Source organism: Cydia splendana, chromosome 5 (assembly GCF_910591565.1).
Source record: "Cydia splendana chromosome 5, ilCydSple1.2, whole genome shotgun sequence".
NCBI lineage: Eukaryota > Metazoa > Arthropoda > Insecta > Lepidoptera > Tortricidae > Cydia > Cydia splendana.
The window spans coordinates 8,389,152-8,416,584 of NC_085964.1; the positions used below are offsets into that span (position 1 = coordinate 8,389,152).

Sequence of the window (27,433 nt, forward strand, 5' to 3'; positions counted from 1 at the left end):
GACGTCGACAGGCGACAATTGGGCGGGCGGTGATAATCCTACCGCCCGCCCATCAACACCCGCGGGCTCAAACATTCTCTATACGACTAATCTCTGTAGAAATTAAATTGATTATATTTTATGGTCAACGATGTGAGTTTAGTAGTAGTGAGTCGCCGATTTTGCGATCAAATGTCGTACGTGTCAAACTTGTATTATACCTACAGAATTGGGCTTGTCAGCACCCAAATTGAATATATGTAATAAATTTCAATTAACAGGTTAATTCCTTAAGAATTAATTAATTACAAGAACCCTGAGTTTCCTTACCCATCAAAATTAGTGGCGAGTATAATACCAACTAGCCATTTAACGATGTGTTTTTTTTATCAGATCGTTTGTATTTAAGTCACACCATCAAATATGAGCTTGCCCGTAGATTTACGAGGGCGAATGCGTTCTGACAATAGCCGCAGTTAAGTTTACGGCGGACCGGAAGCGTCATAAAACTCGTCATCTTCAGATTCTGGCGATAATCATTAGGAGCAGCTTGTTAATGCTAACCGTTTTATAATTTGCTTCTTGATCCTAATTAACATTATAGAGTTCGTTACTGGCAGACGTCCAATGCCACACAGAAAAAAAATAGTTTAAAACATTTGAAATTGCATTAACGTTTAATGCTTTAAACAGTTTAAACAGTTCCATATGAGCCTATCGAACCAAGCAGTAAAGTTTACTGTTCGTACGCTACGTACGTACGTTAGCTGATATTGTATATATCAGTAAATCTTAATGAAATCATTTTAATGTGTGCTCGATAGATCAGATTTTTTTCAGTGCAGAAAAACCAAGCGTAACTTACTCACACCGCTGTGGCGAAACGAATAGGAACTAACAATATTCATGGATCTTAGGCTGTTCTTGCGTTTCTCCTTTCCACAACAAAGTTGTGTGCAATTTTTGTGCTTAGTGAAATTACAGGCCTTAACCATCTGAACGAACACGCGATCAGTGTAATTGTACAGGAAAGAGAAGTATTAAAAAACGATGTTCACCGATAAGACAATGATTGTACTAACATACTTAGTACCTAGAGCTGAAACAATCATTAATCAATGTGTAACTTATCTTTATTGTCGGCTATAACCATCCTACGATACTTGTTAGATTAAGAGCGTTTTCATTTCACATTGCCCGATACGATATCGGATGTCGGATTATCCTTGGAGAAAAGCAGCTGCTCAGCTAGAGAGTGCCCTATGGCATCAAGTCCTTCTTTTTTGGGTTTAAGGTTATCCTTTGAAGAATAAACATTAAGACAACAAATTAATATAAAAGGCGCTGTTTTTTTCCTTATGGTCGTATCCGACTTCCGATATCGGATCGCTTTGTGTTTAGTCATATTTAAATAAAATCTTTGTCAAAGTACAAAAATGTGATGTTGATCTATAATTCTACACTAGTACACTACACACTTGTGCTATTTTGTACCCACCTACAAAGAAATAATTTTTTATTTTTATTTTATTTTTTATTTTATTGGTATTCAGGATAACAACAGCCGTAAATATAACTAAGACATATTAATAACTTATATTGCACTAATATAATTGCAAATTTGCTACTACGCAAGGGGTCAAATTGCTTCGCGGCGTGTTTGCTTGATTTATCTTCGATCTCCGAAAGTGCATTTTCGATGCACAAGCGGTTTTATTCGGGGGGCGATAATAAAACAAAATAACGCCAACCAGCCGCGTCATAAAACTTTAATGTGCACCCTTAAATCATTTCCGACTACCTTCCCTTAGCCACTTGCCAAACTTTACTACACTAAGCGACACTTGCACCATCCCAGTAACCCGGGTTAACTGGTTAAACCTGGAGTTACCATGGTTACCAGTACAATTTGACACTGGGTTAACGTTTTAACGGGTTAACCCCGGGTTAATGGAATGGTGCAAGTGGGCCTAAAGGGTCTAAAGGTGGCAACGATTATATGATCTTAAACAAGTAGTTTTATTTGCATACAGATGATTTTTGTATTAGGTACTATAAAGAATATGCACCATATTCTAATTATTATTACCTCCTTTTCGTTCACTATAAGCGCCTAACCCTGATTTGCCTCGGTTGGCATATTGAATTTGAATAGAATAGAATAGAATAGAATTTCTTTATTTGCCAGAATACGTATGGTACAAGATGACAACAGAAAAGGTTTTACATGTAAGTATCAGTATTCAGTCGAAGACACGACATGCAAATAATTGACAATTTAATAATTTTAACATAAAATAAAATAAAAGCACAATATTGAAAAAACTTAGATTGAATATAAAAACAGTGGGTAAATTTTTCATACTTAAAAAAACAAAAATGTCATCCACTTGTAATAAAAAAACACTTGTTGATTAAAATTGTAGACGTAGAAAAGGTCAATATATAACAGCTAATTACCAAGGAACGCGAATTAGCCGAACCTTCTTAGCGCAAATTAGGTAATAATGAGCAGGCAATGTGTAATGTTACTAGTAAATCAACGTGGGTTCGGGATAAGTACATTCCTCTATAGTCCAGTCAGTGCGGCATTCTCGAAACATTGGTCTCATAACTCATAACAGTAGTTGCCAGTCCCTAGAAATGACTGAAGAATAAAAACTGTGGGTCAGAATCAGACTGTTTTCAAAACACAACTTTTGAAACGTCATTTGTAGTGTAGCCATTGTTACGTGTCGATAAGGTAATTGAAACACGGTCAATAACGTTTAAACACAAAGATCAATTTATTCACTAAAAACACTACTATCCTAAATAAAACTAAAGAATTAACTTAATTTATAAACAAGTGGGCGCCAGGTGAAATTTCGTCAGATGTTCGACGGGGATTCATCCAAACCCTGCCAGTCTTTCTAGCTCAGTCTATGTTCGAATACAATCTAATTGTAGCCGTATCTCGAGGGCGTTTCCTACCGGATATATTCCGGCACTTTAAATAAAAATAAACTTCGTCACTGCCACTGACGGAATGTCCAGAATTTACTTAATAACAACTTTAGTTTTCGGAATTTCGTTATATTTTAAATTCTTAATCACCAGGTACAGTGCAGGACATGACTGCTTTATCAGCCGTTACCAGCGTCATGTTAAATAGCTTAGACCTTTAAATAAAAATGTTTGATCTGCCAGTCTAATCTAGCGATGTGCTGTTCCCGAAATTTTGCCGAGAACAGAGAAATCTATCGGAAACATTCTCGGAAATTTGGACTGTTAAAATATAGGCGGTTAGTCAAAATGTATTTACTTGACATGCAGAGCAAATTTTTCGCTCCCCCCTAAAGACACGAAATTTGGCACACAATTGGCACTTACATATATCCGCATGCTTAACTCATACCACACTGACACAGACACACACAGACACACGCACACAAGTTTATATATATATTTATATATTGGTTGATTTTATTCTACTTACTAGTATGCATAGAATGACACTTATTTTATGTTATCCGTATTCTACTCTTGTTGAATTTATTGTAATTGTTAAGCCTAGCAAAGCACGGTAATTTTGTTAAACTGCGACCGACCGATCTCAAGGGTCCAGTCTGAAAACCAGCGCTAGGCCCTCTGCTTGGAGTGCTTGGCATATGCTGAGATTGGAGCCCATTGCCCAATCATTCGTATATTATTATAATTACCTATCTTTCTAATTAATTTGTACCTATTTTAGTATTTAAGTTTTATATATTGTACTTAGTTGATAAGGTATTTTTTGTGGCAATAAATATTTTTCTGATTCTGATTCTGATTCTGAAATTTCTCGGAAATGTTCTTTGAGTTTTACCCTTCCGTCGCAAAAGCGATGAATTCTTTTGTTTAATGGCTTAGTGTAGGAGATAAGACAAATATGTACCATGGAAGCTTAAAGGCAAATACTTGGCACCATTCATAGCAATATAAAAAATAATACTACTTGATAAAAAAACTACGAGTAAAACAACACAAAATTGCCCAAACAAGTTCTTTGAGGCAAAAAGTATTTATAAACTTGACAAAAGTAAATACATATGTCACACTGGAAATTTTCGGAAATTTCTTCGGAAAGGAATTCTCAGAAACGAGAACGTTCTCATCGGCACATCACTAGCTAATCTCATCAATGTTCTCACTTCTAATCTAAGTTAACTATTTGAAATATTAGATACGATTTATTGTTATGAATGAAGGTCTTATAGCGAAATTGTTTGCACTTAGCGTTGACTGGCGTAAATTAAACACCAGTCAACGTAACACAACACGAATCCAAAACAAAGAAGGAACATTTTTAATTAGCAAAGCGTTTTCCCGCGTGCGGCGCCCCGCGGCGCGGCTACTTTACGCACATTGCGTTGAGGTCGTTAACTAAACGTCACTTTTCATAATATTTATGTCTCCATTATTTTTCATGTATAACGACATCGTAAAATTGAAATTTCGCTGATGAAGGCTCCGTATATTTACGATTTAAATTAATACGTACTTATAAACTTGGAAATAAATCAACGCGCTCGACACCTCAACAAATCAGACTACCAACGTCTCGGTAGCTAACAAAATGAAAATATACAACGAGATTGAATGACAAGATAGCTCGAAACGAGACCCTCCTCGACTTGACAAAAGTAATAAAATGAGGAGTTCCATTTCGCACGATTACCCGGGAGACGACAAAACACGTCAAGTGTCAATTTGTATAATTTACAAAGGAATTAAAATGGCGGTTTGACAGATGACAGTTTGCGTGGCTCATGCTTGGACGCGCTGGGGTCCTGTTTTAAGAGGCTTTGCTGTTTTGTTTAAGTAGAACTTTACTGGATTGACGCGTAAACGCGTTTTTTATAAATAAATATGTTCAGGCGATATACATAATACGTACTTGGCTTATGTCGAGAGCCTGGAACGATGTTCACATCTAGGTGGTGTTATTATTTGCCGTGAACAAAACGATCGTTACTCTTGCATTCGTCGTCTGATCAGCAGAATCCTGTTTAAATAACCAGTTGTACTGTGCGAAAATTAAAGCAGACTAAGTAATTGCACAGCGGAAGATTGTTTCATCTACTTCACGCGAGTGTAACTGGATATTTGTTTGGGATGAGCCGCCGCGTGCCGACGTAACGTGACGCGAGAGTGACAGCTGACGCGGCGCACGCGACACTAATGTGCGAATGCCGGATAGGACGCGTCGCGTAGTTGCGTGGACGAATTCTACTAGGTGAACAATCTTATTAATTAATTAGTTTAAAACAGCTTTTGTTGTTGATTGGACTCCTTTTTTTTACAGTAAAATATACCTACGAATTGATGCCAAAAGGGTATTGAAAAGGTTCATAATATACAGGGTACATAATATAAAGGTTCATAATATACAGGGTCCCTAGCCATTGGATAAAGCCGAAATGTACATATGCATTAGGGTATTTAGAACCAGTATACAAAGTATCATAACAATCGGTGTAGCGGTTACGAAGAAATTAACAAATTACGATTTTTTTATTTTTGTGTAAGTAGCTTCTGAGGTAATAAATAGTATGAAACCTTCTTCGACCGTTTTGATTATCTTTTTTATTTATGACATCAATAAGATTCTGACTTTTATCAAATGTCATCATTGCCGCACATTTTCAAACAAATTGTCAAAAGCACTGCCAATGATTAATACAGTACGTTTTTTTTTTTTTTTTGTGAAAAGTTTTTTTGTGTTTCTTTTTGTTGTCGATTATTGGAAATAACTGTTGTTTGAAAATTTGTTTTTTTTTTCTTTTGATTTAATTAAAAAAATATTACCGTTAGAGCATTTCTGAGAAGTAACCCTACGTGGGACTTCAGAGTTTGTCCAATGGCTAAGGTCACCCTGTATATTAGCTACATCGTTCAGAACAGAGTGTCTGGCCAAGATGACAATAGTTTGCAGAAAACGAAACGCTAAGATTAAGATAAACGTTGATAATGTATGGAAATGATACCGTTTCGTTTCGTTTTCTGCAAACGATTGTCGTCTTGGCTAGACCCCCAGGTTCACAACATGATATGCATACTTAAATAAGTATGCGTTTTTCATTTGGTTTCTAGTTAGCCAGTGGTGGATTTGGGGATCCGTAGGCTATCGCGGGTTTAATTTTACAAATAATGTTTAAAAATTAAAGCTATCCATCAAAATCCATCAAGCGTGAAGTGCGGGGCGCTCAACGGCTTGTTGCCCCAAAACACAGTACGTCTGCTTTCCGTGGCAGCTTCCGTTACGCCGCCACGAAGTGTTGGAATAATGTACCACCACCTATTAGAAATTCTACGTCGATAGCAACTTTTAAAAGTAAAATTAAGAAGTATTTACTCGTTCTTCAAACTTCCAACACATGAGCTGATGTACTGTGCTAGATGTTATTATCATTAATTAATGCTTGTATTTCGGTAGTTATTAAGTTTGCTTTATGTTTACAGACACGTATTTTTACTGCCTAATTGTGCAAAGCACATACTATGTACGTATTTACTGTTTTTTGTCTGGCTAATATCATGCTATAGTTTAAACTCACCTTCTCCCACGTGTTAGCTTAGTTTTGTTTTTTAATTTTATTTTATTGTGTTTTTCTATTTTATTGTGTTTTTCTCTCTGGTTGCCCTGAAAACCAGCGCCATGGCTAAGTATATTAGCCATCGGCAAATGCTGAGTGGCATCCATTTTGGTGTTAGTATATGTATTAGAATAAGATGTATTTTTAGGTTAAGTTTTATTTTACACCAAATAAACTTTTTCTATTCTATTCTATTCTAAAATGCAGGTTTTTTTGCAAATGTGGTCTTCAGAAAATGAGTAAATTGAAACGAAAACACAGGGCCTGAAAAACATCTCATATGCTAAAAACGGCGTTTTCACTGTAATAGTTATTTAGATGCTCCACTTAGCTATACCTATACCTAACCGGTTGAAAACTTAACACCTTTAAGTATAGTCATTAAACATATAAATATGCTAATGACTATATGTAGTTGTGTACGGCAACTACGGCAATAAAATAATGATAGCGGCCGGTTTAGACAACGTTGTAAAATTAGCCATAAATAGGAATATTAGAAGGTCACGGATAAGTGTAGTAATTAAAAATGAATGCACGAAGTTTATCTACCTATGTCTATAAACTGCAGGTTATGCTTGTTTTTATTACTGCCTTATCTATAAAATCTTACACAATATACTACTTATTAAGTATTAAATTATTAATAGATTTCCTTAGATAAGTATTAGGTACTTAGCTACCTACTTACAAGGAGTAAGATCAAAATGAAAATGATAAATCTTCCTACCATATTATTTTTGTGAAAGTAATTTATGAGTTTACCCTTATATTATTTATCTGCTAGCCTTTGCCCGCGACTTCGTCTGCGTGGAATTAGTGACAGCAACTAAAGTAGGTATAGCGCCTGGATAATGCTAATAGCAATCATTCGCGCATTGCTCACTTCAATTATCAGGCAATGCGTTATTAACTCTTTCAATTCCACCCCCCTTTGCACTCTCTTCAGGGATGATTTCCGACGGATGATTTGATCAAACACTACTCGGGAACTACTTGCTATTACTGTTATAACAAGAGTAAACGATAGTAATAAAATATAGTCTCATTGGAATACAATTAAGTATATGCTTATATATATGCTAATTCTTTGGGGTTTTACACCGATGTTTACCACGAGCAGCTTAGTTACTTTGTCAAGCAAATATTAGTTAAGTACCTGTAAGTAATGTTTTCTTATATTACATTCACTTGGTATAAATATTATCCTCTAGCCGCCTAGAGTCCTATAAAACGGTCTCCTGTTGCATTCTAATTTGAATCTTTGTTTTGACAAATCAAAATTGCATTTTTCTTGGTAAGTTTTGAGGTCTGGGCGGCTAGAGGATAAGAGACAATTTTGCATGAATCGATCTAGCCCCACTGTAAGCTCAATAAGGCTTCTTTTGTGGGAGTGTAGGTACTAGACGACGATGCGATAATAGATATTTAAATACATAGAACACAACACATCCATAGGTCCATAGCTCAATGTAACTATAGTTTGGCAAGAGTCCCTTGTCAGTGAAACACAGGCAGAGAGAATCATCCGGTTTTTTTTCTTACTTCGTTAACCCCAAAAGGTTGAGTTTATTTGTTTTATTCTATTGTTACTGACACAATTTGTTTGCCAGACTGCTTTAGGTACCTATATGATTTTGGCATTAAAATATGAGCTGATTCATTTGTAAAATTCTCGTGTAGGTATTCGTAATTCGTATAGGTGGTCCATCTGTCAGTCCCTTGTGACGAATCGGTTTTTTGCCAGCTCTAAGGTGTTAAATATTTTGGCACGAACGGTCACGGATATATTTTTATTGTGCTTGCGGTTGATGTGTCAGAATTGTGGGTGTTCTTGAAGTATCCGCTAACAGTTTTATTAGTTTATGTGGTTTTATTACTTTATAAAAAATATATTGATATTTTTAAGCAAAACTCCATACATTAGTCCTTTTTTTAGTGCTTAAACCTACCGCCCTAACTACACAACAGCGCTTAAAAAATTGAAAAATTGATTGGTATATGATAGTTATATGTACGGAGAGTACTTAGGTACCTGTTATATTGAATATCATCAATATTTGGTTTAAGTATGCAAAATAATTTAAGTATTTCAAATATATTTTACATTAAAAAAACTCAAATAGGAGTTAGACATCCTTCACTAATCATTTAGATATATTTATAGGTAGAAGCATGATCGCATGGTTCAGTAGAACCATATTTATGTACCACGCCTGTATCGACACACTGCGTGCTAAACACTGGCTATTAAAGGCTGATTGATAATGCCATAAAACATTTTTTTCCTAACTAGAAAGCTGAATACCCATATTAAGCAGTATTCTATTCCTTGAATTTGTCCTCGCAAATTAGTTTTTTATTAATTATCGGAAGCCAATTAATATGCTTGCTAAACGGAGTCGGTTCGAGCACAGTAATTGTAACAAAAACGTGGCATATTTTAACACTACGATACATAATGACGTCGTAGCGGCGCGCACGCAATACACAGGTCATTTCCATCGCTTAAGAGCCAACGGGAGTGGTCATTTCTCCATACAAACGTACTCCTCGTTTTCCTCCGTGATTTTTGAAGCTAGAACAATGTTTTTTTCAACACAGATTAATATTGTCAATATCTGTGTTGTGTCGGACCGTTTTGCCTTTTTTTATATATTTTTTTTTAAGGCGCTAGAGCCCTTCAAAAATGGCCAAAATGGCCTAATTGACTATGCCGCAATGAGAGGCGTGGCATTCAATACTGATATCAATTCGCCAAAAAAGCAAAACGGTCCGACACAGATAATTTCATAATCATTTAGATTTCCAAATTTGGTTACGATTGGTTAAGTTTTGGAGGAGGAAACAGAGGAGTACGAAACCTCGATTTTTGAGATTTTTACGCAGGATTTTTCGCCTTGTCCTTATCGCACTACTTTTAGGTGCCGCTTCCGTTAGCGAGACGGGTATATTTACCTGAAATATTTAAAACTCAGCTCCTGTTTCGTCTTAACGAGCATGGGCGAGAAGATCCAAGAATACCATTATAAATGCGTGCTTCGAATAGGTACCGGTAGTTGTTACACTTGTTACGGATCTCGAAATCACGATACTTACACTGGTCCATCAGAAACTCGGCTTGCCCGCGACCCGCAAAAACTCGTTACTACCTACTTTATTCCACAAATTAATGGAACACACTTCAATTATTCCACAAATTAATGGAACCTAACAAACAGTTGATTCAAGTTATATGTACTCGAATGATTTTAACTATTTGTAAAGGTTACGTTCAATATTAATAATGTAAATTATGTTTGAATGTACTTAGGTATTATTATGACAAATGAGGTGCAACAAGTATGAAATAATCCATAAAACGGAATGATATGCGCAAGCTGTTTATACATATTTTATTACCACGATTTTACGATCTATAAAATTGCTGCGCGTCTGTTATGCACATATTGAGTTCAAGAATTTATCTACAATGAAAATGTATACATCATTACAAATATGCATATAGATGCAAAAATTATTAGATAAACCTGAGTCAATTTAGCACATGAAAAGTTAAAACAAAAATTCAAAAAGTTAATAGGTACCTACCTACTTATTCAAACCATCAAGATTCTACGTTTCACGTACATCTACGTAAATATGTACTCGTATATAATTATAAGTACCTACATAGTTTAAAAAAAATCACGAAATCAACACTGAGTCTCAAATTCAGGTAGGTACGAGCAGGGAAGTCGTGGCGAAATTGTAATATTTTTGATTTGATTTTCTATCGATCGAAATTTTGTTTAAAAATGTAATAGGTACTTATTTAGTGGATGAATTTTGAATTGAATTGATATCGTATATGTCAATTTAACGTACGTAATAAATGTAATAATGCTGTGTGCGGAAGACGAAGGCAGGTTTCGCGCCTCGCTCCGGAAGCGGTAGGCCATAGGTAATGATTATCGCCCTCTGCTGCTACTGTCGCAAACTGCGGTCTGCCACAAACCTATACGTAAATAAATAATTGCAATACAAACAGCGACTCTGACCTTGCCTCCAAGGGGACACTTCAAACCAATTTATATAATTTCATACGTAAAATACGAAAGTAGGAAGCGTCGTGTATGCGTTTCTAACCGCAAAGTTATCATTGGACAACGTGGTCGTATAAAAGACTTCAACGATCATTTTTCTTTACATATTGCTACGGGTCGGCAGAGACAAGTTAAATACCTAATATAAACTATAGTAGTTTGCAGTTACAAAGTTGCGTATGTTACTCTTTTTTCGTTAGTGACCTCTGCTCATATTACAACGACATAATCTACTCTATAACTCCTTGCTGAGCACACTAAATAATACCGAAGGTGAGAGCGCAACTTTGTATGAAGATGTCAGTCTGTACTATTTATTTGTCTGCATTCTAGGCTACCGTACCGTTAATCATTTTTAATAAGCCATATTTTGACGTTGTCTTTGGCGTGGCATTTCATCACTTGCAAGCTCTAAATGTTCCCAAGGCGTCCACACCCTGCTCGCTATCGTGCTTGTAAAATAACGGTGAATAATATTTCAAAGTTCGCGCAACTGTGCTCTGTCGACTCCACTGTAGATATTCGGTATTTGTTAAGCTTATCCGAGGGCATCGCGGACCGACGTTTATTAATGAATTATGTAAATACGCCACCGACCGACGGCACTGCCAGCTTTATTACTCGTGAAATGCCACTTTAATATCGCAATTGTTACCTTTGTTCCACCAACATTGACTTTAATTGCTCATTGAAATTAATGGTAAAAGTAATTATTTTGAAAATTTGCCGTCATCGGCTGTTTTAAATACAGACTTGCTGTTCGTGCTTCCAATGATTTCTTGTCAGATAAAGGTTTAATTAAAATCAAGGAAGTAGGTACCTAATCATTTCCGGACCGGTTTCTGTGACCTCATTTACGAAGTCAATTGGAATGTTTCACATCATTACAAAATTAATGAATGTAAAAGCTTTATTACTAACTATATCTTATTGTATTTTAAAACGCGAATAGTATAGTAAGTTCGTATGCTTACATTGCTTACTTGGCCACTTGGCCAGCTAAAACTTCGCCAGAATAAGGGCGCGTGAATGATGAATGGTGAATGATGTTAAGCGAGCTAGTGCATACCTATAAACAATACCGCTACCTCGCTCTGGTCTCTTGAAGGCTCACCCTAAGAATTATGTTTAATTAAAAGCAGGGTCGAATGATGTCATGTGCTTGGATTGACGAGCATCGAGCTGGTGGGTGTTGCATGGAAGCTGCGTGGATCGATGGTTATCCATGATGGATGCGTCTCATTACACGGCACGCGGTGGGTGGCATGCGCGTCGCGACACTCGCTTAACGACACACTCATAAACGAGGTTGACATTTACGGACTTATTGTCGAACCCGAGATCCCGACCCGATACGGAACCATTCAAAACACACCTTAATACGATTTATTTATGACTAGTGCTTAACTCGCGACAACCTCAATACGCCTGCTTTATCGACGTCGTGCCTCGCGCGGCCTCCGAGAATTTTATAGGTCTCTTCTATTTATTATTATCAATACTTTCTTATAAGAGGGATGACATACGTACCGTGTTTTATGGATGCTAATAATTCTTTCTTTCACTCCTGGATTTTATTGCTCGCACTTAAGAAATTCAACAAATGAATTCCGATTATTATACTCGTTAGTCATGTTTGATGAGTCTTTAAAATGTCTCTTATGTGTCATAACATAACTGGAGCGCCCGATCGATCGTCTAAAAAATTGTTTGACGGTTATCTAATCTGACAAGCTCCGCTTGTTTGGGCTCGGGTTATTACAAATGTGCCGTTTAATATTTAATGAAAAAATTAACGATATACTCCTCGTAAATAAGCAGTGGCGAGATGTTATCGAGACGCGGGCAGGAAGCGCTTCAGCCCATTTAAGGGTGCATTAAAATCGAATACATCATATTTGTTTGATTTCCTAGTTCGCGTTTCACCCTATAATTATACGAGTCACCGCCCGTGCCCGGATCTTGGTCAGTTTTTGTGGAGATGCATTAATTATCTTTTTTTATTGCGAGCATGTGTTTTGGTCTCGTAAAGCACTTTCGGGCTTTTTGTATTCTTAATGTCTAATTTGGTTTTCGGTCGGTCCTTATGAGGTCATTAGCGCGAGAGCCGTTTTGTTGGGAGCCCACAAATTTATAGTTGAAATTTTTATGTTTTATGCCGTTATAATTTGTCGCAATAACGTTAATATTCCATCCCATTAAACGATTATGGCTTGAATTTTAATTGCAGTTGCATTTTAGACCCCATAATAAAATATTACAAAGTATATGTATATCTTGTAAATTTAATAACGGATTCCTTGAAGTTATGCGAGAGGGCTATTGTTTTAAAAGAAAGTAAGTTTAATACGATAATAAGATCTCAAACCTCCGTTACGCGGATGATACCACCTTATTCGCTACTGGTGCTGGTTATATGGAGGATCTGCTACGCAGGATGGAGAGGGTTAGCCTAGAATTTAGTTTAAAGATCAACCGCAGTAAGACCAAGATATTGATTATCGATCGTGTCAAGGACAATTCGCCCGAAGTCACACAAATAGCGAATTGTGATGTAGTAAAATCGTATGTTTATCTAGGAGCTCTGATTTCCAACAACGGAGGATGTGTAGACGAGATCAAACGTCGTATGGCAATCACTAGAAGCGCTATGGACAAGTTACGAAAAATATGGCGGAATCGTAACATCACAAAAGCCACAAAAATCCGGCTCGTTAGAGCACTTTTATTCCCCATATTTCTCTACGCCGCTGAGACGTGGACCCTGGGGGAGAGTGAGAGGAAGAGGGTGGATGCCCTGGAAATGTGGTGCTGGCGAAGAATGCTTGGGGTATCGTGGACCGAACACCGCACCAACGTCTCCATACTCCAAGAGCTCGGCATCAAGCAGCGTCTATCCTCCATCGTTCAAGCTCGCATCCTCACCTTCTTTGGACACGTTTCTCGACGTGGAGATCCATCCATAGAGCGACTGGTGGTGCAGGGCAGAGTAGAAGGTACCCTAGCGCGAGGAAGGTCGCCCATGAGGTGGACGGACCAAATAAAGGCAGCAATGGACGGCCCCTTGCACGAATGCGCTAAACGCGCAGCCGTCAGGGAGGAGTGGAGGCGAGCCGTCAAACGTGTCACAAAGGGAGACTTCCAATGATGACCACGACCGCTCTGTCAAGAGTGTCCCGATCAAGAAGAAGAGAAGTTTAATACTGACTTTCAAGAAATGAAAATAAACTGTTTTTTTATTCAAGTCTAATGTCCTCATGGGATATTATTGAGACAATTAAGTGACTTGTGTAATTAATGGAAGTAAGAAATTTATAAAAACAGCCGGTCTTGGCTGTCCTTTCCACTTTTCCATATTTGTCCAAACGATTACAAACCGGTTTACCCCTAGCACTAAACGTGTTAATTTAATATTGATAGGTTCTAATGTTTATATTTTTTGTTACAGACGTATGTTCCCGACGGTGCGCGTGTCGTTCGCGGGGTGCCGCGCGGAGGCGCGCTACGCGGTGCTGCTGGACGTGGTGCCGGTGGACGGCAAGCGGTACCGCTACGCGTACCACCGCTCCTCGTGGCTGGTGGCGGGCAAGGCGGACCCGCCTGCGCCCGCGCGCCTCTACCCGCACCCCGACTCGCCCTACTCCGGTGACCAGCTGCGCAAGCAGGTCGTCTCCTTCGAGAAGGTCAAGCTCACCAACAACGAGATGGATAAGAATGGACAGGTATGTGTATGACAGTAGTGATATATGCCTACTTTCTCAGTAATCAGATAAGAAATAAATAAATCAGATTCAACTCCACGTTAAAAATATTATCGATTTAGCCTTCTTGCGCTGTATTTATTGGATGAACTCTTTCGTATCAAGCGGTCTGCAGAACGCGGAACTCCAGACCAGATCGCTCTCTTGGCGGATTGTAGCACCCTTATTCATAAACGCGCTACAAACCTCAATTAGCTAATAATCGTTTGTCTTTATCTGTCATTTTGACTTATGTATTTGTAAGAAAGGGATAAAACATAATCTAACTAAATCAGGCCCAGTTTTATGAATAAGGGGGTAAGAATTTAAGTGCGCCATATAAAGGTGTTCTACGCCAAAATTCGGCTTCAGTGAAGATTTTTAAGTTTTTATACTTTTTTGATATTAAAAACGTAAAAATATAATTTATGCGCTACGCGCGAATGTGTATGGCCTATTGTATGGTTTATTTTATGACAAATGTGTTCGTTGCATACTCAATTCATCTTATGTTTTTCTCGCGATGACATTTTAATTAAGATTATCGTGGGACACAATAGGTACGACACTTTAGATACTGTAATTGACTGTAGTGAGAAATAACTAGATGACACAAGAATACAGTTACATAATTATACATAGACTAGTATTATGCAAAGTGTATACTCATACAGAGCAGAGTCTTTTGTGTGGATAACACTTAACAGTAACTTTGTGCTTACGATTGCACATTAGGTAACTACATAAAATATGTACCTAGTTTAATTTGCTTTATGTATAAATAAGTTTGTGTCCAATTAAGTATAAATAAGTTTGTTATTACTTGATTGAGGAACACGTTTAAAACTTTACCGGTCCGTCGCCAGGCGCTTTTTCTCTAATAATACTTAAATAATAAGCAACATATAAAAAATAAATACTTACATTTTACAAGCTATGAAGTGTCGCCGAACTTTGTACATTTTTTTAAACGATAAAAGGAGAGAAGGTAAAGTTGAAGTGTTGCTTAAAACATTTACGCGTATTATTTAAATCGTTTGTACACAATGCGAGGTTTATAAATTATCCGTCAACATGTAATTATACCCTGACCACAGGATTCAATGAAGTGATCTCATTCGCGATAAGACTCTCAAATTAAATGGATATGTATTTATATCTGACCAGATTTCATTACCGAACTATTAGAGAAATTATTGATGTCTAATACGCAGGTAAGAATTCTATTCTATTCTATTTTCATTTATGTAGCAGAAAAATATATGTACCTACTTAGATGGATTTTATATTTCATCAAGCAAAAAAGCTTTTACACCTAAGTGTACCTATATTTTTAGAACAAATGAAATAAAATCCCAGTGCCGTAAAAACATGAAATTTTAATTTTAGGCTCCGACATAGCATAAACCCGAAATAATTCGGTTATCTTTTTGTAAACATGCTAATTTTAACATTTTCACATGAATAAAAATAACGCAATAAGCGCTTCAAAACCGTGTCTTTCAATACATTCGTGTCCCACGGCCTACTTTCTTTAACTTAAGCGGTGGCAATTTATAGAATTATGGTTAAAATTGCCGAGGACGGGACACCTCGGGCGTCTGGAGAGTGTAATGAGTGCTCCAAATGAGTCGCACATGTCGTGCGACAGCCGGCTACCCGACCGCTTCGTAAAGCTGCGCGGACGCATCCATTGACGCTAAACCAGTATATCCGTGGTCTCTCATTACTTGGCTGCAACGGCGCTAGGGGGCTATTCATAAATTACGTCATTTCAAATTAGGGGGGGGGGTCTGGACATCGGATGACGGTAGCATAAAGTAGGAGGAAATGGGGTCATTTGAAGCATGATTTTTGGATGATTATAGGGGGGGGGGGGTCCAAAATCGTCAAAAATCGATGACGTAATTTATGGACAGCCCCTAGGGCTCAAGTTATACCAAACAAATACTCCCGGTTGAGAATAAATGTTTTGTGAATAACGTAGCAGGTGCTGCGGCGATGCAAATGTCACTAATACCATAACCACTTTTGAAAGGACTCTCGTATACTCCGTTACAAATAGAAGGATTCCTAACACGGATCTTAATTCAATTCAATAAGGAATACACTTGAATTAAAGCTTAACAAATTAAATAGGTGTTGTACCAATTTGTATTAGACATCAAGTATCATATTTTACTGGCCGGTCTCTTTGCTAGGCTTGATTATGTTGCCAATGAATGTCACAGTCGAACAGTGGCGATATGTAAATTGAGAATTAAAGAATGACACTTTGCCGACAGCTCTAACGGCAATTGGCCCATTTAATTAGGTAGGTAGAGGTAGTGCGTTTTGTTTATTATGTATGCAAGTTATTAGTGCAGAGCACGCCATTGGAATTTGTATCTTGCAACGTCATTTTAAAACTTGGAAATGAATGCGTGTGTGCTAAAACACTTCAGGCGGCCTGTTCTGTAGTAATAAACGTATTTTTTTCTGTTATTTAGGTCGGTCGCCCGAAAGCCAATTAGGTGTTGTTTTTCGACGAGCACCGTCCATCCATCACCGCGCCCCGCCTCTGACGTTCCGTTTCGTTACCCCTTTGTCCTCTGCGACCAGTACCACCACTGGGCTTAGTTCACGACTCAAACGTAACTGGCACCTGGGTTTTTTTAACGAGATCTTTATCAATATTAAATCATACCATTTCTTGTATTCGAGGACTCGTACAATTTCGCCCCCGAACCGTAAAAAGTCTAATTAGCAATATTTTATCAAACACGAAATACTTGTGGGTCACTCGTTAATATTGGTAACAATGTAGTATCGGCCACGCAACTCGTCACCGCACGCACGGGCCGTACTAATTGTGGAACAAAAACTCCATGAAACCGACGAATTAATCATCGGCCCACGTCTTAACTACCTGTATTCGAATAATACTAAAATAACTGCCGCATTCATAAGCCTTGTAATTTCATAACCCTGCTAATGCCGACCTATTTGAGCTTGTAATAGCGGGACTCGCTCATAACACGAAGGTAACGAGCCTCCAGGTGCTAGAATTATTGCAGCTTGATTATGACCATTCAACGACTGCCTTGTAGAGTATTAGTACCTAACCTACGTCAAATGATGCATAATGTTATAAGCGGATATTCTTGTCTTCGCCTAGGCTGCGACTTGTTAATAAATGTCATCATTTTGTTCCGTTCCGTATGATATGTTATGAGGAAAATAATAGTGTACCCATGATGAACCAAATGCGTTAAGCTTAGAGTAGAGCCAATTATACTCCGAGGCGTATTATATTACAACTTTACTAGTTTACCTAAACTGTGCAGTGTGCCGTTAGGTTAATAGTTTGTTGCAAAAATAAACTTTACTGGTTTGTCGAAGTTTATGTTAAGATAGTCATGAATCATGATGCCGATCTCAATCATAATGTATGTATGGCAACATAAGTTTAGCAGTAATCAAATTTCGTTGACCTGTGTAATGTAGGTATATCGTATCTAGTGAATCTACTCTACATATTCAGTGATCCAATATTACGCTAGGTACTAGTTTGATGGCGAATACGAAAGATACCTGAAATATTGCAATTACCCTGGCATTAAGCAATGCAACTACGTATTGACTTCAAAAGAGGGTTCTACTTTCGATTTACGTGTCAATGTCAGTAATAGTCACGCAAAACTAAACAGAGTATACCTATTTTAAATTCTAGCTAGGTACCTAGTTCTTTCCTAAAGCTGCCCTTGGGGTTCAGATGAAGGGTTAGCTAAAAGGTTTATAATTTCGTGAGTTGTGCGGTATGCGGGACTGGCGATGGCAGCACGAACCCGCGGCGATGACGGACACGATTGTGCCGCAGCTATGACGCTAATGCGGGTGAAGTTCACACATTCCAACTACCAAACTTAAGAATCCGAGAGCAGATACCTTACACGAGACTTATACTTAATACAGAATCATTCTAAGTGTGATATGTATGAAATTTTCTGTCGAATTTTCCATCGAAAAGGTGCAAACTTAAAAAACAGTTACCTGTTCGATGACCTTGGTAGGAAAACTAAACCAAGTTTAACCTGAGATAAAAGCTACAAATTAAAACTGTAGACTGTACACAGTAGTTGCCCTCCAGATAAACATATTTTAGTGCAGCAGTTTTTAATTTAATCCTCTAAGGTTGTTTTTTCTCTGTAATTTGCTACAGGCAAAATTTACATTCTCAATTTTTTCTTTCCCATAATAACCTACCTAATTGTTTTTCCCCCAATTCTTAATAAGTTTGCCTTTATTATTACTTTTCCTTTTGTAGTTGAGCCAAAAATAGGTTCCTTAAGTCATAGATTATACGATAATTAATAGTAAGGAGGCCGATAAAATAGGAACGACCGCCGCGGGCCACACGTCGCGTAATCACAACCACTTATTTCATTTTTCACACTGGATATTATATCGTTATTTTCTACCATCCTAGTATTTACTTTGAGTTAAGTAAATGTACGACTTCAACGAGCAATTATAAAACACTTATCAACGTAATGGCAACATTATAGTGACAAATCGCTTTAATTTTACATTTTACTTTTATCAAGAGCGCGTTTACATTGGTGACAACACTGACAAGACAACGAATATAAGTAACGCAATTTTCTATTTTAAAATCCGTTCTAATTATGAAATTGAAAGCAGTTCAAATTTCAAATCTATATTCGCATAGTAGCTTTTATTCATTTTACACAATCAATCATCATTATCAGCGTATTTCTTCTTATTTTAATTGATATACAATGTGCGACACATTATCCAAATTCAATCACCATAAGCTGCCACATTGTATTTTTCTGTTAGTTATGTCCTGAAAATGTTCGCATGGCTTTTATTTTTTAATAGGAACGGTGTAACTTTATGCCGGTCGTTAGCCAAAAGCCGATGCCATTAACGAGGTTGTCGCTGCTGGCTTTATATTCTCATCGGCGCACTGCGCGCGAGAACTGGTCGCGTTTAAAGGCTATTCGACCAGTTCATCGTGATATTGTACATTGTTAGAGACCGTTTTGTACTGGTTCGTCAGAGCGATCATTTTGCGAAAGCTGGGCAAGCAATTAAGATGACATCGCTGAACCATTCATATAATTCGTATGATGATGATGATCGGTTAAAATGCAATCGTTCGTTTCGTCTGAGCTAAACCAGTTTATGTCTGCTCTTTGAATACGCAAAGTTGTCACGCCACTCGACGTTACAGTTACTGGTTTCTTTGAGTCCATTATATAGGTAATTACGAGACTGGCCTCCTGACCGTGCTTTGCCTGTCCATGCCTATACAAAGTACATTTCATTAACAATTCGCGTATAATTTATTACAGCATAGTGATTTTGATGACTCGAGTTTACAAGCCAATAAAATTCAATAAAACCCTCACCGTTCCTCTTAATGAACGTTAATCTCTCATCTTGTATTTAGACAATCATTTTGAGTGTTGCATGTTTTTAATAATTAACGTTTTCTGTCAGAGAAAAGGTGGTTATTAAAACAAATATTGTAGACAGGTGATTCGAGGCAGTGGTTATGTTATGGGTAAGTGTAATATAAATTAATAAGTTATACGTCGAGGTGACCCCCCGCTGGCCCGGTCATTAATTCCCATTGGTAGATAGCACGTGCGATGCGAGTCAAGTTATCGGGTAGCCAGTGTGACATGAGCTTTAAATTTCGTGAAAACCGTTTCGAATGCAAGTTGGCTATTACAATTCTAACGGCAAGATGCACGATACCCTACTAAGGTAACTACCTAATCTTTTGTATAGTGTTTATTTACTCACCTTTTTCTATTGCTCTATGTATTTGTGAATTCCTTTAAAACTTTACCTACTTTGGAACACAAATCATTAAGTGTATCTACCTAGGTTGATTTATCACCTTTCATTTGTTACGCCACACTTGTACCTATTGTTATGTACGTGGGTGCATTTTGCATATTGCATGCCCATTTGCTCAACAAGATAATAATAGTTATTACGGATTTTTGATATCAATTATCTCTTGAACCATTTGTCATAAACGGGACGACTATTACCTAATCATACATCGAGATACTTATTAATACTGGTTGATTGGAACCTTTGCTCTCTTGTGCGTTGGTAACGACTCCTCGGTAGGAAGCTCGCGACCCGCGCTACACCTCCAAGTGTCCACTGTCCCACACACTCATATATTAGTATAATTACAATAACGATATATTGATAGCAAAAACGAAGGAGTGTAATGTTTGTTGTATAATCTGACAAATCTATCGTTTGTTCTGATTGAAGGGCGCTATCTCCCCTTTCCTATTTGAATTACTGTCGTAGACCAGTCGTAATCATAACTTAATCAATAGCAGTATTGCATATTGTTGTTTATTACTTGTTTAATGATTAACTGTAAGACTGTAACTGTAACTACATGTATTATGCATGTAATTGCTATTTTTCAGTGTACCTATACAATATTACTCGTTGCTGTTTTAATTAGGAGTAAATAGGCTAAAATTTGTACCTGATTATGTATTTAAACTTTTCCACAAATTATCATGGGTACATGGTACATGCAATTACAAGCCTATGTTATAAATAACGATAAGCGTCCTATCCATGGATGAGCTAACTAAAATACAATAAAACGCCGTTAATGTACTATCTATGTGTATATTAACACAGTCTCATGAATTAAGTATTTATATATCATAATAAGGGCAATCGAAATACAGAGGCGCTATCATGTCATCGCTAACGAGCGTAGGACTATTGTTAGCTTGAAGGGAACCAGCATATGAGTGATCTCCGATTAGGTATGTGCAGTTTCTATGGTTAGATTTGGACATACCTATACGTGTTTAATTAACCCTAATGTCGATAAATATTGATCGGTTAGGTAGGTAGAGTCGTCTAAGCTAACTCCCCACCGATTTGAATATATAAAGTTGGAGAGTGTCATTATAAAAGTCATATATTCATAGAAATTAGACTGTAATGAAGATATTGCCACACTTTGTCAATGCAAATATCATGCATAGTTAGTTTGGTCTGACTCTAGGGTTAAGTATATTCTGTTGCTAAAACTAGTAGGCAAAATTATTGATTTCAATATTTATTCAATAGAAACTATCGTGGTAGGTACTCGTAATAGAAAATTTACGTAGTGTTTACTGCAAATTACGAACTATTATAACTAGTTAACGAATTCACAAAAAATAAGTCAATACATTTGATAAACAGCATTATACCCCAATATATAGTAGGCGCCCTGGCTTCGTCACAGGCATTAAGCATCTCGGGTTTACATTTATATCAGCAGCTGTAGACCTGGATTCTCTATACGATTGGAATAGAAGGCGTGAGCCAGCGGAAGCGGGCGCGCGGCTTGCTCAGTAGGTTTTATTGCTTATAATTGACCATTTACCCCCGGCCTGTACGGGTTCCTTGTACCAACACGAACCCAAGCACATCGTAACTGAGAATATGATGTAGATGAATTTCGTTTTTAACACTTATTTTGGTTCAGGCGGAGTATGTCACTTTCTTAGGACGTCACATTCTGAGGACGTCACATTCTGAGTTCGTCACTTTCTGAGTACGTCACTTTATGAGAACGCCACTTTCTGAGGACGTCACTTTCTGAGTTCGTCACTTTCTGAGTACGTCACTTTCTGAGTTCGTCACTTTCTGAGTATGTCACTTTCTGAGAACGCCACTTTCTGAGTACGTCACTTTCTGAGGACGTCACTTTCTGAGAGCGCCACTTTCTGAGGACGTCACTTTCTGAGTACGTCACGTTTTTTAGCATAGGTACGATATCATCATCATCATCATATTTCCAAGCAGATGAAGTCGCGGGTCGAAGCTAGCGCAACATATTATCTACAGTCCGTAGATATAAATATCTCCATAACTCTCAGAATGACCTTCGGATTTTAGAAAGATACATCGGGTATCGGCGGTAGCACGCGAAGGTGATACTGTTGTTCTGCTTTCTTACTCACTCGCAAAAAGTTAGGGATACCTATTGTCTCAATGTAAAACGAGCCCTAATTTAATGACGTTATGTTTAATATTTGGTTGATGACTATATTGCTATTTGACTTTTTGTCATAATCTAAATAAAATAGAATCTGAATTTGAAAGCAGAACGTCACACCGTCATTTATTACTTCTCGCTGAAATTATACAGAGTGGTAATAATAACAGGCATATTTTTTTGTAGGTAAGTATATTTTTTATATTTTGTGTTTTTTTATTTATTTAATCTCTAGTTTTAATTAAAATTTACTTTAACATAAAACAGTAAATTAAAACAAAAATTTTAAATTTAATTTGTAAATAATTTTACAGTACTTAAAAGTAGTGTCCGACCGAAACATGTTTTTTTGCCGAAACCGAAACCGAAACCGAATGTTCGGCTTTGGCTCTAGTTTCGGCCGAAACCGAAACCGAAACCGAACCTTTTGTAGACTTGTTAAAATCATTGAAAAAATGTCATAAAACCGCTTTTACACACATATTATGGGGCTGTCAACACCCAATGCCCTTGAAATTGATGTTACTTGAGCAGTTTTTTAAGAAAATTACTAGAGTTAGACCAAGATAATTCTGCAACGATTTTGATAACACACGCAGTGCAAGTGTTATTTTAAACATCAAGACTTCTATGAAATTATGACGTATTATAAATAACATTTGCACGAGTTGCACCGCGTATGCTATCAAAATATGTAATTGCAGAATTTTCTTTGTCTTACTCTATTCATTCACCAGTCAAGCCAACATGTAGATACAGGGTCAAACAAAAACGCGAGCGCAGCGAGCGCGAATTTTTTGTTGACAATATCGCAAGGCCGGATACCGATCTTCACCTGGGCCTAAACGTCCGAAGTGCCCCAGTGAGGCGAACTTTCATACGAAGTCAAAGCCGTGCTTCAGGCTTCAGCATAAGTAGTTGAGCACAGACTCCAAGCAATGTCCATTGTATTAAAAAGCGAGATATTTCCTTGAGCGCTGGTGGCCTAGCGGTAAGAGCGTGCGACTTTCAATCCGAAGGTCGCAGGTACAAACCCCGGCTCGTACCAATGAGTTTTTCGGAATTTATATACGAAATATCATTTTGATATTTACTATTTGCATTTCGGTGAAGGCAAAACATCGTGAGGAAGCCGGAGTCCAGTCCCGATAAGGCCTAGTTTACTCTCTGGGCTCGAAGGTCAGTCTGATGGCAGTCGCTTTCGTAAAAACTAGTGCTTACGCCAATTCTTGGGATTAGTTGTCAATTGGACCCCAGGCTCCCATGAGCCGTGGCAAAAATTCCAGGATTACGCGAGGAAGATGATGAGTTTCTTATTATTCCTTTGCCCAGGCCCAGTAACATGCGACAATGCTATCTCATTTACTCCGATACAATTAGACAGTGTGCGCGTTATAGGTATTAACAGCCTCTTAAGACTGCGTCGAACGTCTAGTGGTGCCCTAATTAGTGGAATTGTGTTTTATAATAAACCAATTAATTTTTGTACCTATACATGAATCACACATTAATATTGTTGTCCTAATTATTCCCCAACTTTTGGTCGTTGTCACATAGTTTAGTTTCATAAGTACGAAGTACCATTTCGTAAGTTTCGGCCCGGCCGAAAGGTTCGGCCGTTTTATGGCCGAAACCGAAACTACAGCCGAAACATGATTTTTTGGCCGAAACTGGCCGAAACCGAAACCGAAACCGAACCTTCGGTCGGACACTACTTAAAAGTCACATATTTTAATATGAATCTAAATATTTACCTACTAGTTATGGTGGTATTAACTACTCTATACAGGTTGGTACAAACCTCGATATCCAAAATTTTTAAGTGAAAACTTCTTTAGCGGCGCTGTGCACTTTTTGTGATGGGAAAAAAATGTTAAACTCGCGACAGGTCACGTGACCGTAAGATTCGTAAGACGTAAGACGGACACGTGACCTGATCGAAAAACTGTTAGAATGTCATTGAGTTTTCACTTCTGCCGGCACTCCCGGAGTGCAACCCGTTGTTGTTTTTTTTAGATTCTTTACTACGTGGGCTATCAGATTACTAATTTGGGAACTTTCCACCTCGATTCCTTTGACCGGTCACTCTGTCAAATTATGACACTTTTTTTTACCTTTAAAAAAACTTTGGGACTAGCAGTTTCTAAAATAACCAAAAGTCGTTGAACTCCCATGTTTTTTTTTAATTAGGTAAAATCTAAACTTGACCTGCTTGAACGTAAAACTTTGACTTTTTTCTTTTTATCCGCAGCCAAGTGAGGATGCTGATTTTTTTAAGCAACTGCGTCGTTTGTAAAGGATTATGTTATAAAAAGAAACATTCAAAAAAGTTCAATAGTTTTTTTTAATAAATTAATTGGTTCGGCCCAGAATTTCTTAACAAAAGTTAAAAGTTCAAAAATTCATAACTCGAAAGCTACGAAAAACCGGCTAACATATTCTATAATTGAATTGAGGAATCTAAAAAAAATTTGGACGTCGTGGTATAGACCACCCTGTATAGTTTTGAGTGTTGGATTGCAAGTTGCAACTAAATCAGTACGACGCTGTCATTTTCTATTACGCGAATACGTCCGATTTTACCCGAAAAACGAAGTTCATTCTGAGAGTTAACGGACTGTAAGTGGTCAAACAAATTTGTCAATCAATCAATCAATCAAAATATACTTTATTCATGTAGGCCTAGCAACAAGCTCTTATGAATCGTAATTAATCTTAATCTAATTATCAGAGCAATTTATTGATGTTAATATTATTCCATAATAAAATTGGATTATTATACATATCAAATTTAACACTAAAAATTTCACAAAAGGATCGTCAAACATTAAAAAGATTGTATAAAAAAATACTAGTCTAGAATTTCTAGAATAAAATCTAAATGTCAAAAAAAAAGCATAAGTAACAAAAGAAGTAGATAGTATTACATCGGAATATCCATTTCCTCATCATTAATCAAATATGCCTAATAAATAAATAATCATTTCGAATAACAATTAATCCCACGTTGTAATATCATTCATGTAGTCTTGTGTGGTATAATAAGCTTTAGAAATAAGTTTACGCTTTACATAATTCTTAAATTTATTAATAGATAATTCAGTAATATGGTTTGGAAGTTTATTATAAAATCTTACACAATTACCCATGAATGATTTTTTAATTTTATGGAGCCGAGTGAAGGGCACTGCGAGCTTATGTTTATTTCTAGTATTAATATTATGAATTTCACAATTTTTCCTAAAATTTACAATATTTTTATGTACATACAGAATATTCTCATAAATGTATTGACAGTGCACTGTCATTATGTCAATTTCCTTAAATTTATCTCTAAGTGAGTCTCTATGGTTCATTTTGTATATTGCTCGAATAGCCCTCTTCTGCAGAACAAAAATGGTATTTATCTCTGAAGCACCGCCCCACAGTAAAATACCATATGCCATAATGCTATGGAAGTAACTAAAATATACTAATCGAGCTGTTTTCACGTCAGTTAACTGACGGATTTTGCTCACTGCAAAAGCTGCAGAGCTCAGTCTATTCGAAAGAGTAGCAATATGGGGACCCCACTGGAGTTTAGAATCTAAAGTTATACCAAGAAAAACTGTACTATCAACTAATTCCAATTCCTCATCCTTCACAATGACACTTGTTTGCACATGCCTTACGTTACTACTAGTGACAAACTTAATACATTTAGTCTTTTTCTCATTTAACAATAAATTATTAACATTGAACCAATTTACTACTTTTGAAATGGCATTGTTTACATCATTGTAAGCTTGTTGCTGTCGTTTGACTTTGAAAATAAGTGAGGTGTCGTCTGCAAACAATACTATATCATGGTGGGTCTTAACAAGGAATGGCAAGTCATTTATGTAGATAAGGAACAGGAAAGGCCCCAATATTGACCCCTGTGGTACACCCATAGAGACCAATGACCCAGGTGATCGCTGTCCATTCACATCGACCCTTTGTATTCTACCATTTAAGTAGGACTTAAGTAAATTCAGTGCCGATCCTCTAACTCCGTAATAATGAAGTTTCCTGATTAATGTTTCATGACAAACACAGTCGAAGGCCTTAGATAAATCACAGAAGACACCTAAAGCATCTCGTGACTCCTCCCAGGCATCGAAAATATGCTTAATTAGCTCAACACCGGCATCGGTTGTTGAGCGACCCCGTGTAAAACCAAACTGCTTATTATGCATCAAATTATTAACGTTAAAATGTCGTACTAATTGAGAAAGAACTAATTTTTCAAAAATCTTGCTAAATGTTGGTAGCACAGATATCGGTCTAAAGTTAGTGGGGTCAGAGCTGCTACCAGATTTAAATAAAGGAATTACTTTACTATATTTCATTAGATCAGGAAACTCGCCGCAATCAACACTGTTGTTAAATATAACTACCAAGTCAGGCGCTACAATTTCTACTAAGGATTTGACAGCATGGACAGAGACTCCCCAGAGGTCATTAGTTTTTTTGACATTAATTGATTTAAACGCCTTTATTACATCTGAGGTACAAACATGTTCAAAATGAAGGTCTCCACAACACTCTGGAGCGTTATGTTTTAATAATGTAACAGCAGATGAGGGTGATGAATTTAAATCCTTAGTTGTGGATACTGGTACCTCGGTGAAAAATTTTTCAAATTCTGTAGCTACTTCTAAATTGGAATCTATAATTTTGTTATCAATGTTTAGTTTAAGCTCTTTAATTGTGTGTTTAGAGCGACCAGTCTCCACATTTATAACTTTCCAGGTTGCTTTAACAATGTCGGAACTACTTTTTATTTTCTGACTTAGATAATTTCGCTTAGCTATATGACAATCTACTTTAAACTTCTTCGAATACTCCTTCACATGTTCTTTAAATTCATCACTCTGATTAAACCGCCGTTCCTCATATAAGGCATACAGTTCACGTCTTCTTTGATGTAAGTCCGCAGTA

The 27,433-nt window shown here is 37.1% G+C and overlaps 1 protein-coding gene across 2 annotated transcripts in view; it reads left to right on the forward strand.

Annotated features, from left to right (window-relative positions):
- The window catches only part of LOC134790681 (T-box protein H15), a 109,297-nt gene that overhangs the window by 59,302 nt on the left and 22,562 nt on the right, over positions 1-27,433 (forward strand). For both annotated transcript variants that reach the window (XM_063761579.1, XM_063761580.1), the window contains one exon: positions 14,130-14,403. In XM_063761579.1, the coding sequence (XP_063617649.1) occupies positions 14,130-14,403 (274 nt within the window). The remainder of the gene's footprint in view (positions 1-14,129; positions 14,404-27,433) is intronic.